At 37.2% G+C, this 12,990-nt stretch overlaps 1 protein-coding gene across 2 annotated transcripts in view; it reads right to left on the reverse strand.

Annotated features, from left to right (window-relative positions):
- CEP350 (centrosomal protein 350) overlaps window positions 1-12,990 on the reverse strand; it is a 150,930-nt gene that overhangs the window by 123,421 nt on the left and 14,519 nt on the right. The window contains exons 2-3 of one of the 2 annotated variants that reach the window (XM_042976344.1): window positions 2,383-2,468; window positions 1,314-1,357 (exon numbers count right to left, since the gene is read on the reverse strand). In XM_042976344.1, coding sequence (XP_042832278.1) covers window positions 1,314-1,357; window positions 2,383-2,455 — 117 coding nt within the window. In that variant the 5' untranslated portion in view covers window positions 2,456-2,468. Of the gene's footprint in view, window positions 1-1,313; window positions 1,361-2,382; window positions 2,469-12,990 lie in introns of both variants that reach the window. The other variant, XM_042976343.1, reaches the window with a different exon arrangement.

Here is a 12,990-nt window from a genome sequence, read left to right on the forward strand (position 1 = left end):
TCCACCACACAGAGATAAACACTGTGTAAAATTCTGATTTATCTTCATTCAGATTTTTGTGGTACAATGTACTCACAAAACTGGAATAATCATTGATATTCTGTTATCAGGCTTTTTCTCCCATTTATATTATAAGCCCCCTGTCATCCTTGAAAGTTATTTTTAGGGGCACTTGGAGGACTCAGTCGGTTAAGTGCCCAACTCTTGGTTTCAGCTCAGGTCATGATCTCATGGTTTGTGGATTCAAGCCCCACATCGGGCTCTGTGCTGACAGTGCAGAGCTTGCTTGGGATTCTCTCTCTGCCCCTCCTCTGCTTGTGCACCCTCACGCTCTCTCTCTGTCTCAAAAATAAATAAATTTTTAAAAAAGTTATTTTTAAAAACACAATAGTTTTGAAAAACGACAATTGACAGTTCAGCTCTAAATTAGGTTAACTCTAAGTTAAACTGGGGATAAAAACTATTCCTACATTGTAGATATACAATGCTCATATGGAAGAGAGAGAATATATATAATGCTTCATTTTACCCTACATTATGACCAAATCTAGGTTATAGTACCTTTTCCAGATGTATTTTCAAACCAGTTCTGAAGATTAGGGTACAGAGAATACCATATTCACACAGTAAAGAAATAAGTGACTCAAATTCAAAGAAAAAGGAAAAAGGCTCCCTTTGAAGGGACTATGTACCACTTGCCAAATTTGGGTTCCTAAACTGCAGACAAGACTGGACAGAACACAAATGAAAACAGGTTGCCTATAGACATTCTTCAACACTACTGACAGAAAACAGCCTGCTATTGCCACAAAAGAGGCAACTCACAGTCCATTAAAGAAGCTGTGTAAATGGTGAGTCACCAAATTCTACTCCTAAAACCAATACTACACTATACGTTAACCAAATAGAATTTAAATAAAAATTTGTTCCTTTCATTTCCTCTCTGACTCTGAGCCTTCTACGTAGACATAGCCCTATATTCCCAAATTCATTTTGTTTTATATCTTCATTTCAACATACCAGATGAACAAATTTATTAAAGGAGAACAAACAGCACAAATTATTTTAATATTTTATATGCCATAGTGTTAATGTTCCTGCCACCTAAAATAGTGTCTTGATTATCCCTTTATTATTTAATAGCTGTCATTAATGTTCATTTTGTAATATATGGTACTTAATTTCCAACCAAAATCTTTGACTTTATTTTCCTATCACAAAAGCACTATAGAAAAAAAAATGTAATCTATCCAATCATAACAGGAAATCAATTTTAAACCTGAAAGAAATAAATGGAAGCTATAATTACTTACAGCAGCCTTGGTCTGAGAAAGTGCATTCCACGATGTGGTTATATCTGCTAGGAAACAGTGATATTTACTGAATCAGAATCTCTGAAAAAGTCTTCAAAATCTGCATTTTAGTAAGCTTCTAAATGCACTTGATTTTGAGGACCATTTTATTAGGCAGAACTATTCCTCAGCAACTGCTTTATTATATTGAACCAAAACATGGTTCTTTTCCCATCCTATAACGCCAAGTTTCCTAGTTTATGTTTTACAGTTGTATTAGACATTGATCCTATTAGTTCCTGGGACAGCTGGACCAACACCCCCACCCGCAGCTCCATCAGACGTCTCCAACAATAAGCAGTATCCTCAATTTGCCCCAATGACCTACACACATACAAAGTTTTATATTGTGATATATTTCACATTATGATGCTGAAAAGATTAGAAAAGTACTCCAGACTTAAACCTACCAACAGAAACAAAGGTAAGATCTAGTCTTTCAGATAATAGCCCTACAAATAACATAAGGCCACATAGTTCCTTGAGTCATCCTTCTCTAGGAAATTTCATTTCAGCCAAATGTTCCTTATGTGACATGATTTCCAGATCCCTCACAAACCCAATAATCTTCCTTCAGATGTACTCTAGCTTGTCAATGTACCTCAAAATATATCATGCCCTAAATTAAAGTTACCCCCAATGCATCATTTAAAAAAAAAAAAAAAAGAGTTCAGTGAGACTTTTCCTTTTCTTATCTGTGCACTACAGAGGTCTAAGACTATATTAGGACGTATATTATACCACTTATTGACATTACCAGAATTTTTCAGAATTTCTAAGAAACTGTGTAAAACTAATTTTGCATGCACTGCTTCTTTTTTAAAAAGAATGTTTTCCTTTATAAAAGTTTACCATAGGACACCTTTGAAGGTGAGATCCCTTGTATGTTTAAAAGAAATTTCATTTAAAAATTTATCTACCTTTTACAAACCAAAGTATACATGTAATTTTCATTTACTGATTAGCCCAGAATTTTACACACACGACCTAAACAAGGCATTAAGTTCAATTTAAAGCAAACAGATCATACCTTGGACAGTATCCTTGCTTTGAGAGTTCCTTGGATTTGGTAAAGGCACCTCTTTTGATTTGCTGCTCTTCATCCTGCCAATTTACCTGCAATCATACCACCAGCGTTCATTGAACATCAATACTATCACATTAGCAAAGGAAAATGCTATCATTTATCTTAACGTTCATGAAAGTCAGCAAGGGATTTTGTCAACTCTAAGTTACCTTCATGCCCTGTTAAGAGTCCCTGATAATCTGATAACTTTATTTTTCTTTGGAAAACTAAACCATTAAAAAGTCTATCGTGACTACCTCACACCAACTAGGATGGCAATATCAAAATGCCAACAACAACAAATACTAAGTGTTGATGCGGAGAAACTGGAACTCTTGTGGCCTGTTTGTGGGAATGCCAAATAATATAGCCTCTGTGGAAAACAGTATGGCAGTTCCTCAAAAAATTAACAATAGAGGGGTGCCTGGGTGGCTCAGTCAGTTAAGCATCTGACTCTTGATTTCAGCTCAGGTCATCACCTCACAATTTGTGAGTTTAAGCCCGGTGTTGGGCTCCACAAAGAGCCTGCTTGGGATTCTCCCTCTTCCTCTCTCTGCCCCTCCCCTGCTCACGTGCTTGCTCTCTCTCTCTCTCTCTCTCTCTCTCTCTCTCTCCCTCTTAAAATAAACTTTAAAAAAAAAAAAGAAAGAGGACAATTTTGGAATACCTGAGTGGCTCTGCCAGTTAAGCATCTGACTCTTGATCTCAGAGTCATGAGTTCAAACCCCATGTTAGGCTCCACATTGGGTGTGAAGCCTACTTAAAAAAACAACAACAAAAAAAACAAAAAACAACAACAACAAAAAAAAACGGGGCAGGACGGAGCCTGGGTGGCTTAGTCGGTTAAGCATCTGACTTTGGCTCAGGTCATCATCTCATGGTTTGTGAGTCTGAGCCCCTCGTTGAGCTCTGTACTGACAGCTCAGAGCCTGGAGCCTGCTTAGGATTCTGTGTCTCCCTCTCTCTCTGCCCCTTGCCTGCTCACACTCTGTCTCTCTCTCAAAAATGAATAAACATTACAAAAAAATTTTAAAAGGGAGGGCAACTTTGACATATTCCATAGTAGAGATGAACTTTGAGTACATCAGCTAAGTGAAATGGGCCAGTTACAAAGAAGAATACTGTATGATTCCACTCATATAAGGTACCTATAGTAGTCAAAATCATAGGGACAAAAAGTAAAACAGTGGTTACCAGAAGCCAGGAAAGGGGGGAACATGGAGCTATTGTTTAATGGATATAGAATTTCAGTTTTGCAAGATGGAAAAAGTTTTGGACATGAATGGTGATGATGCACAATGCTATAAATGTATTTAATATTACTAAATTATACACTAAAAATGGTTAAGATGGTACATTTTATATTATGTATTTTAATGTTTGTTTATTTATTTATTTATTTATTTATTTAATTTATTTTGAGAGAGAGAGAGAGAGACAGGGCTCAAGTCAGGTAGGACCAGACGGAGAGGGAGACACAGAATCTGAAGCAGGCTCCCAGCTCTGAACTGTCAGCACAGAGCACGACACAGGGCTCGAACTCATGAGCCATGAGATCAAAACCTGAGCCAAAGACCGACTGAGCCACCCAGGTACACCTATATTATCTATTTTAGCACAATAAAAAATACTGAAAGAAAAAAATTATATCATGACTCAAAGAGAAAGATAACGATCTGCTTATGCTGACTAAACAGCTTGATAATAGTCATATTTTCTTATCAATATAGTAGAATTATTTTGTGGGGCACCTGGGTGGCTCAGGTCACGATCTCGCAGTTTGTGAGTTCAAGCCCACCTCGGGCTCTGTACTGACAGCTCAGGGCCTGGAGCCCATTTCGGATCCTCTGTCCCCCCCTCTCTCTCTGCCCCTTCCCCATTTGCACTCTCTCTCTCAAAAGAGATAAATAAAACATTAAAAAAGATAAAAATAAATAAAAATAAAAATAAATGAGTGGCTCAGCTGGTTACGCATCTGACTTCGGTTCAGGCCATGATCTCATGGTTCTTGGGTTCAAACCCTACATTGGCCTCTGTGCTAACAGCTCAGAGCCTGCAGCCTGCTTTGGATTCTGTGTTTCCCTTTCTCTTTGCCCATCCCCTGCTTGCGCTCTGTCTCTCTCTCAAAAATAAATAAAACATTAGAAAATAATAATAAAATAAAATAATAAAACTAAAAATAGAAAACAGATAGAAAAACTAAAATTAACACATATGCAAGTAGTTTAAAATTTTTCCAACCATAAAAACTCCCATCAGAGATGCCAATGTAGTTCAAAACATTAACTCACTTTACTTTCCTTCTCATAAAGATACTTTCCTTCTCATAAAGATACTTAACCAACTGCATGGCTCAGTCGGTTAGTGTCCGACTTAGGCTCAGGTCACGATCTCACGGTTCATGGTTTGAGCCCCGGGTCGGGCTCTGTGCTGACAGCTCAGAGCCTGGAGCCTGCTTCGGATTCTGTGTCTTCCTCTCTCTCTGCCCCTCCCCACTCATGCTCTGTCTCTGTCTCTCAAAAATAAATAAAAACATTTTAAAAAGTTTTAATAAAATAAAATAACAAACATGAGTTATTCTATATTAGTAAATAATATGTCAACAATGTGACAAAAGTTTTCTTTGGGCAGACTTCTCTTTTCTTTAAAACTAAAATAAATGCTTAAATACACAGTGATCATCCATTTTCCAATGAGAAGGAAGAATAGATTAAATAATCAAAACTGCATTTATGTCCATAATCTCTATGTTTAAGGGCTAATGCTGATAGGCTGGGACAAGGTAGATAAATAAAATGAAAAGCATTTAAATCTACTCCCAAATAAAAACCTTCGTAAGAGTTACTCATCTTCAAATGCAAAGGACTCAATGTTTCGAGTGTGACATTTATGTAAAATTTCATCTTGTAAAGAAATGCTAGTATATTCACCATTTAACAATGAGAATGAACTAATTACAACAACATATAACAAGATAGTTGAACATCACAAACATGTTAAGTGAAGAATGCCAGAAACAAGAGTACATGTTGTATAATTCCATTTTATAAAGTATCAAACTTTATAAAAAATTTTTTTAAAGGGGTGGGGAGAGCCTGGGTGGCTCAGTCGGTTGAGCGTCTGACTTCAGCTCAGGTCATCGTCTCGCAGCTTGTAAGTTTGAGCCCTGCATCAGGCTCTGTGCTGGCAGCTCAGAGCCTGGAGCCTGCTTCGGATTTTGTGTCCCTCTCTCTCTCTGCTCCTTCCCTGCTCATGCTCTCTCTCTCTCTCTCTCAAGAATAAATAAAACATTAAAAAAATTTTTTTAAAGTATCAAACTTCTATGGTGTTAAAAAGACAGTGGTTATGTAGGTTTGGGCAGGGGTGATGACTGGAACTAGAGCAAGGAACAGCTTTTGAGGTACTGATAATATTGTTTATTGATATGGGTGCTGATTACACGCACGTATTCTGTTTAAAGGATTTCCATCAAGCTGTGTGCACTTACATTCTTTTTCAATGTATATTATACATCAAAAAGTATTTTCAGATAACATGCCTAGTTGAAGTTTATAATTACAGTTTTAATTCAGTTCTATATGTCTAGTCTCATGAATGTCAGTTTTTCAATAATCCACCCTTCAAAATCCCTGGTTATCCCATACCAGTAAGTGGATGTTATTAATAGAATCTATTTAAGTAGGTCTGTTCTTTCTGTAAGAATATATATGTAAAATATCACCATTTTTTTATAAAGATAGAAAAAAATGAGGAAAAAGCACAATGAAAAAAACCTTCATAGAAAGGAGAGAATCTAATCTATCAAAACTCTTACTATCTTTAAAGTATAAATCTCAATCCACAAAATGCCTTTTCCAATTATTTTAAGGTTACCAAGTCAAACAGATCAAACTTATTCAAGATGATTTATTGGGCAGTAATGAAACTAACCTTCTCAGTTCAATGAACATGGCTTTATTCTACAGCCATATGGAAATTTTGGAATTATTTACTGAACACTTGTGTATTCTCTTTTGCCTACTTAATCTGTCAAGAATTAAGAATTAAGGTAAGTAAAAATGTACTGTAACTTTTTGTTTCCTCTTCATATTTCTATAAACTAATGTTTATATAGCTTGATATGATTATTTAGTGCTTAGGTTATTAGGAGAAGTTATTATAGATAAAATATGTTACATATATTGCTTAAAAAAAGAGGAGTGCTCAGTCGGTTAAGCTTCCGAATTCAGCTCAGGTCATGATCTCACACAGTTCATCAGTTTGAGCCCCGTGTCGGGTTCTGTGCTGACAGCTTGGAGCCTGGAGCCTGCTTCGGATTCTGTGTCTCCCTCTCTCTCTGCCCCTCCCCCACTTGTGCTCTGTCACTCTTACAAAAATAAATAAACACTCAAGAGAGAGAGAGAAAATACAGAAAATTTCAATGACAATTTCTATGACAATTCTTTTGAGAGAGCGTTATCTCTGGTCACCAGAAAACACTTTTTTCAATCCATTGATAAAATTTAGGCTTTGTTCTTCAAATTCATTTTCTTATAAACAATCCTTCGACTAAAAAGTCCATACTTTCTAAAGTCTAAAAAATCATTTTTTCCTGACCCACAAGTTAGTTTTTATGAAGATAAAACAGGAAAAATAATTAAAACTAAGTATATACGTATATATGTGTATGTATATAATCTGTATAACACAATTTTCCAGTAAGGTATTATAACACTATCACATTGGGTTTTTAAGCTTTCATCTTGAAATAGTCACTACTCTTGGAATCAGTAAAACACATCTGTCCTATTTTCCTTATCTTCTTGATTTTTTTTTCCCCTTAACTGATGGCTTCTCTACTTTTGCCCAATTCATCAATGGTAACATTTCAAAAGGTTCCATTCGTAAGTCTCTTCTTTCCTAGCTCCTTCTTCCCAGGCAATCTCACACATTTTCATAGTTTCAACCACTTCCTAAATGTCATATTTCTGTCCTAGGTCCTTGTCTGAACTCTAGACCCAAGTTTTCAGTCTATTAGACAGGCCACCTCCAAATCCCACTGAATTTCAAATTTATCAAGTTCAGAACCAAATTCATTATTGTTGATCTTCAAAATAGTTTCTTCTTTTTCTCATAGCGAATGGGGTTGTCATGCATCCAGTTAATCTTTGACATTTCTGCCTCTCCTTCACCATCATTTACTGAGTTACCAAGTCAATACTATCTTTTAAGACATTTCTGTTATGATATATAAAATATGCCTCCATAAAGCTGTTGAAAAAACTTAAGATATTTCTAACTTCTCTCTCCCTCTCTCTCTCTCTTCCCCTTGCCTCTGTTCAGAGAATTATCTTTAGCCCAAATTATGGTAAAAGCTTCCTAAATTATTCTGTTCCTAACCTATTCTCTATACTGCAACCACAATTATCTTTCTAAAAAAAGAACCTAGCAACTCTGCTTCTAAAGCTCTTCAATGACTATCACCTATGGGATAAAATTCCAGATTCCTTAGCATGATAAACTTAATTTATAGTCTTAGCCTCTTTGCTATCTTCACTGTATACCAACTGTTCCTGTCAAAAAGTCATATCTAGAATGCATTCTCTAAACATCCAGAAATTTCTTTACCTCCACATCTTATTTCCTAAATTTTGGGGGGCAGTAATATCCTTCAAGTCCAACGTTAATGTCATCTAGTACAAATCTTTCCCCAACTGTTCCTTAACAGAACTATTACTACTTCATCTATTTCCGCAATAGCACTCTGTTAACTTGTTAGAGCCCTTATCATTGCGCGCACACACACACACAGACACACACACACACACACACACACACACACACTATTCATTCATTCATTCATTCATTCAATGAACATTCCTTAAGCACTTAATGCTCACAATCTAGTGAAGGCACACATATAAACAAATAGTATACAATGTGCTAAATTATATAATAAAGTTACAAATAGCATGTGTATCAGTCTCTCCACAAGGTTGTATGGATTTTAAGGACTACGTCTTCTTATTTACCTTCCTATCAACAGAGACCGTCCATGAACAAAAAAGCAAATGGCAATGTTGAAAGCTGTTATGATCTCAACTTAAACAGAAAATAATAGAGGGATCAAAGTCAAGGCTGCCAGTGAAAGGACAAACAGGGAAGGGAGGGGGGGTAAATCAATAGCAGTAACAATAAACATGATCACAGAAGCAGAAGAGATGGTTTAAAAAGCCAGGCTGGAAAACACTTAAGGAAGAAAGAGGAACACAATTAAAATATATCACTAGGCTAGTAAGCTGGGAACAAAAGAGAACAAGGGAGTGAAATTCATATACTATTTTGCAAGTAGCCTATAAGAATAACTGGTAAAATAAACTACAAACCACATACACAAAAAGCATAATTGACCTTGCTGATAACAGTGTAAAGAAGAGGGCTACAGGTGACCATATAATAAACTAAATGTATGATGCCATGGAAATAATGGGAGTCATTTGATAAAAGCATACCATCATTAATGTGCAATGAATCAGATGGCTGGAGCAAAAGATAATGCTTATCCTCTGTATTTACTTGCTTAAGTAAAAGCCTTGCTATGATTAGGCCAAAAAAAAAAAAAAAAAAGTTCAGAAAGTTTCGTATAGTTCAAAAAAAAAGTTCAAGAACTATGTATAAACTGCCCTGGAGGTTCATTTATTCACTCTGGACATAATGTAATGAGCAGGTAAAGTGGAGCAGTAAAACATTACCATCTAGAGTCAGTGAACAGCAGAAACTACTCAGAAAGAGAAGACATTTCTCCCAGCTACTCACCCAGAGCAAAGATTAACTACTAGAAATACGGCTTCAACCTCATATAAAGTCTGAGTGTTTCTCAGAGGGGAATGGGGTGGCCCCATCTGAACAGATTATTTGTGGTAATTAACAGAGATGTACCACTAACTCCCAGGCTACACCTGACAAACAAATCTGTCCTGTTGAGAATTACACTGTTAGCAATCAAGTTCCCTGATTTTGGAAGTATGGTGATATCGCGGAGTGCCATCCTCAAGAGACCTTAACTCTACCTGACTTCCAGTGAAACCCAGTAACAAAGATTCCAAGCTGCCAAGAGTCTCTAACAGACAGTAAGAAGCCAGAATCCTAAGGTAAAAATTGAAATAACTGGAATTAGATCTAGGCACACTATCCTAGATCTTATTCAATTAAGTCCATCAGTAAACAATGCATTCTTTCTCCTAAAACCCATACCATACCATTCCTTCTTCTAAAATCCTACAGGCTAAAGTGAGCTGAAAGGTGAAGGTGGGTTTCCCGATACTTTGTTATCATCTCTGGTTCTTTCATTCACTAGTACATTCTTACTTAAGAAAGTCCGCTTAAAATTAAAGAAACATTTATATTCATTCCCTAAAAAACAATTTGTTATAATCTCTTCAAATATTATATCTTCCTTTTTTTCCCTATTTACCTCCCATTTTCTATGATATTTTTCCCTCTTCTGTTTTCTGTATTAATCACATATCTGACTTCCTCTCCTCCCTTATTTTTAGTTTCCCTATTTTTATATCTACTGTTCATATTTATATCATACATGTTTATGGCTAATTTTCTATATCTAAAAAAGGTATTACCTCCATGAATAAACCTACAACATAATAAAATTTCTCTCAAAACCCAAAAAGCACCTGGGTGGCTCAGTCAGTCAAGCATCCAACTTCGGCTCAGGTTATGATCTCAGGGCTCGTAGGTTCGAGCCCTGCATCGGGCTCTGGGCTGACAGCTTGGAGCCTGGAGCCTGCTTCGGATTCTGTGTCTCCTTCTCTCTCTGCCCCTCCCCTATTCATGCTCTGTCTCTCTCAAAAATAAATAAACATTAAAAAAAATTTTTTTTAAAGATAACTCTCTCCCAAATAATCCATACATACATTCCCAATCATTCCTGCTGCAAGAGAGTTTCAGAGCAGCCACATAACGCCCTCCTCCAAGCAGCTGCAGAGTTCCTGTCTCCTGAACCTGCTTTCTCAAGCAGCTCTAGGAGGAGAATCACCTGAATGACATATTAGAAACTGAGATGCTGAGGCTCCACCCCCAAGAGCTTCTGAATCAGTGGGTCTGTGAAGAGGCCAAAAATCTGTATTTTTAAAGGTCCACAGGAATCCCAATACCATGTCAGCTTTGAGAACTACAGCTCTAAAGACTATTTTCAGTTCTACTCTTTGAAGCCCGAAGCCTCCAAAACCACTGTTGATTTCCATAAAGATGAGCATCAGTGGAGAGAACTAATCCTATTCCCCAACCACCTGAGACCATCTCTCTTGCGAAGATCCAGAACACTTAAGAACAAAAAAATACCTTTAAACCAGAAGCTAAAATTACAGACCTCTATGGGGGGTGACCATGAAGGCAGTTAATAGTTAATAATTGTAGCTACCATTTTCTGTGTTCCTTCTATGTGGGCCAAGAACTAAGTCTCCATCACAACCCACAATCCTTTTCCTTATTTGCCTTTCACTCCTCCCCTTAATCTAAGAGCTCTGTTCAATGCAGCCGGAAATCTGTATCCTTCTCTCTCCCCTTATATACTCTCTTCTTATATACTCAGGCTATGCTGAGGAGAAAAGTACACAACGCATCACCCTTTCCTTTCCCCTATGTATTAAGATCCCTTATTTACCCTTTTTCTCCCCTCCCATTTCTTCCCACTCCTAGCAAAAAGGAGCCTTTTCTTCTTTGTGACCGTAGGAACATACTGCGCAGGGGAAATTGCCCCCATCTGAACCTGGCTCCACTCGGGTTTCTCTTGTCCTCTTCTGTTCTCTTCCTGGTGTTCTTTTTCTCAGTACGGTATGCATAATAGAACAGACATGGGCTTTGGGGGACATTTATTTTATTTTTTTTCACTCTTGTTTATAAAAACACTTAAGCATTCAATCCCAGAGAACCAAAAATCCCACCTCCCCACTGAACACTACTAAGGGGCAGGTCTTCTGCTCCATACCTTTTCTGTTTTTCTTTCTCTCTTGTTAATGCTTTTAAAAATGAATGAGTTTTTTTATATAAATAAAGTTTTTAAAGTATGGAAAAACTATTCATATATCCATTTCACTGATGAAGAAACAGTATCAGACAGGCTATGGAAATAGTCCAAGGTCATTCAGTGACAGATCTGAAAATTAAATCTAGACCCCTCTCTCTCTCTCAAACCTCTGAAAGCCTCTAACAGGCCATTCACATAATGCCTCTCATAATATTCAAACTCAGCTACCATCCATAACATAATCCCCCATACTCTCTCAAAATTTCATCACAAGGCACTTGGCTTTCCCACCTCAATTCTATCCTCAATTCCCACCTCTAGTGGAATTTCTGCTCCATAAACTTCAATGCACTTTAACTTCTTTAGAGAATACTCATTGAACCAATATGTCTTGACTCTTATCAAACTCACACCAAAGGACAGGGCTTGCTCACAAATGTCTATGGATGAAACGTTTTATTCCACCCTCTCTTCTACACAGGTAAGAGGTTTCAGCAAACTCTCTGGTGTTGCATCAGACTGTGCTCTTCCACACTGAAGAAAGACCTTTTCCTCAAATTGACCCATGTCCTCCACTCATTTATTGTTTGCTGAGTGCTATGTATGTAGTAGAAATGAAAAGTGCTAAGCAGTGGGGAGACAGCAGTGAGAAGGAACATACTCACCAATTAAAGAAATCTAAAGATTTACTCAGAAAGTTGATATTCATAAAGATTACAAATGAGATGAAAATAATTAAGGGGAAAAATAGAAATGCCACAGAAGCATATAACAGAAAGAAATTCATCTAATCTGGGAAGTGAAGAAGAAAGTGTCATTAAATCTAAGACCTAAAGGATGAATATAGGGCAGCACGGAAGAGCTTTCCAGGCAGTAAGAACAGTACATGGAACAGCCCTGAGACAAAAAAGACATGACACAGTTTAAGAAACCAAAAAGCCCCATGTGTTGAAAAGGACAAATGTCAAGAAATAAATCTGAAGAAGAAAAGGAACAAGATCATGTGAGGTCTTCAACACGATTTGTTTTTTTTTAATTTTTTTTTTAAATTTTTTTTTTAAGTTTATTTATTTTTGAGACAGAGAGAGACAGAGCATGAACGGGGGAGGGGCAGAGAGAGAGGGAGACACAGAATGGGAAGCAGGCTCCAGGCTCTGAGCCGTCAGCCCAGAGCCCGACGCGGGGCTCGAACTCACGGACCGCGAGATCGTGACCTGAGCCGAAGTCGGACGCTTAACCGACTGAGCCACCCAGGCGCCCCAACACGATTTGTTTTTAAAGGATCAATTATTGGCCACTCCTCTCCATGACCACAGTTTTGAGAAACCAATAACATAGAATCTATACCACTCTATTGCACTTTTCAGAAAACTTTAAGAATACTTTTATTACTGGGAATGCAAGCTGGTGCAGCCAATCTGGAAAACAGTATGGAGGTTCCTCAAAAAACTAAAAATAGAACTACCCTACAACCCAGCAATTGCACTACTAGGCATTTATCCATGGGATACAGGTGTGCTATTTCAAAGGGACACATGCACTCCCATGTT

This window comes from Panthera tigris, chromosome F3 (assembly GCF_018350195.1).
Source record: "Panthera tigris isolate Pti1 chromosome F3, P.tigris_Pti1_mat1.1, whole genome shotgun sequence".
NCBI classification, from domain to species: Eukaryota; Metazoa; Chordata; class Mammalia; order Carnivora; family Felidae; genus Panthera; species Panthera tigris.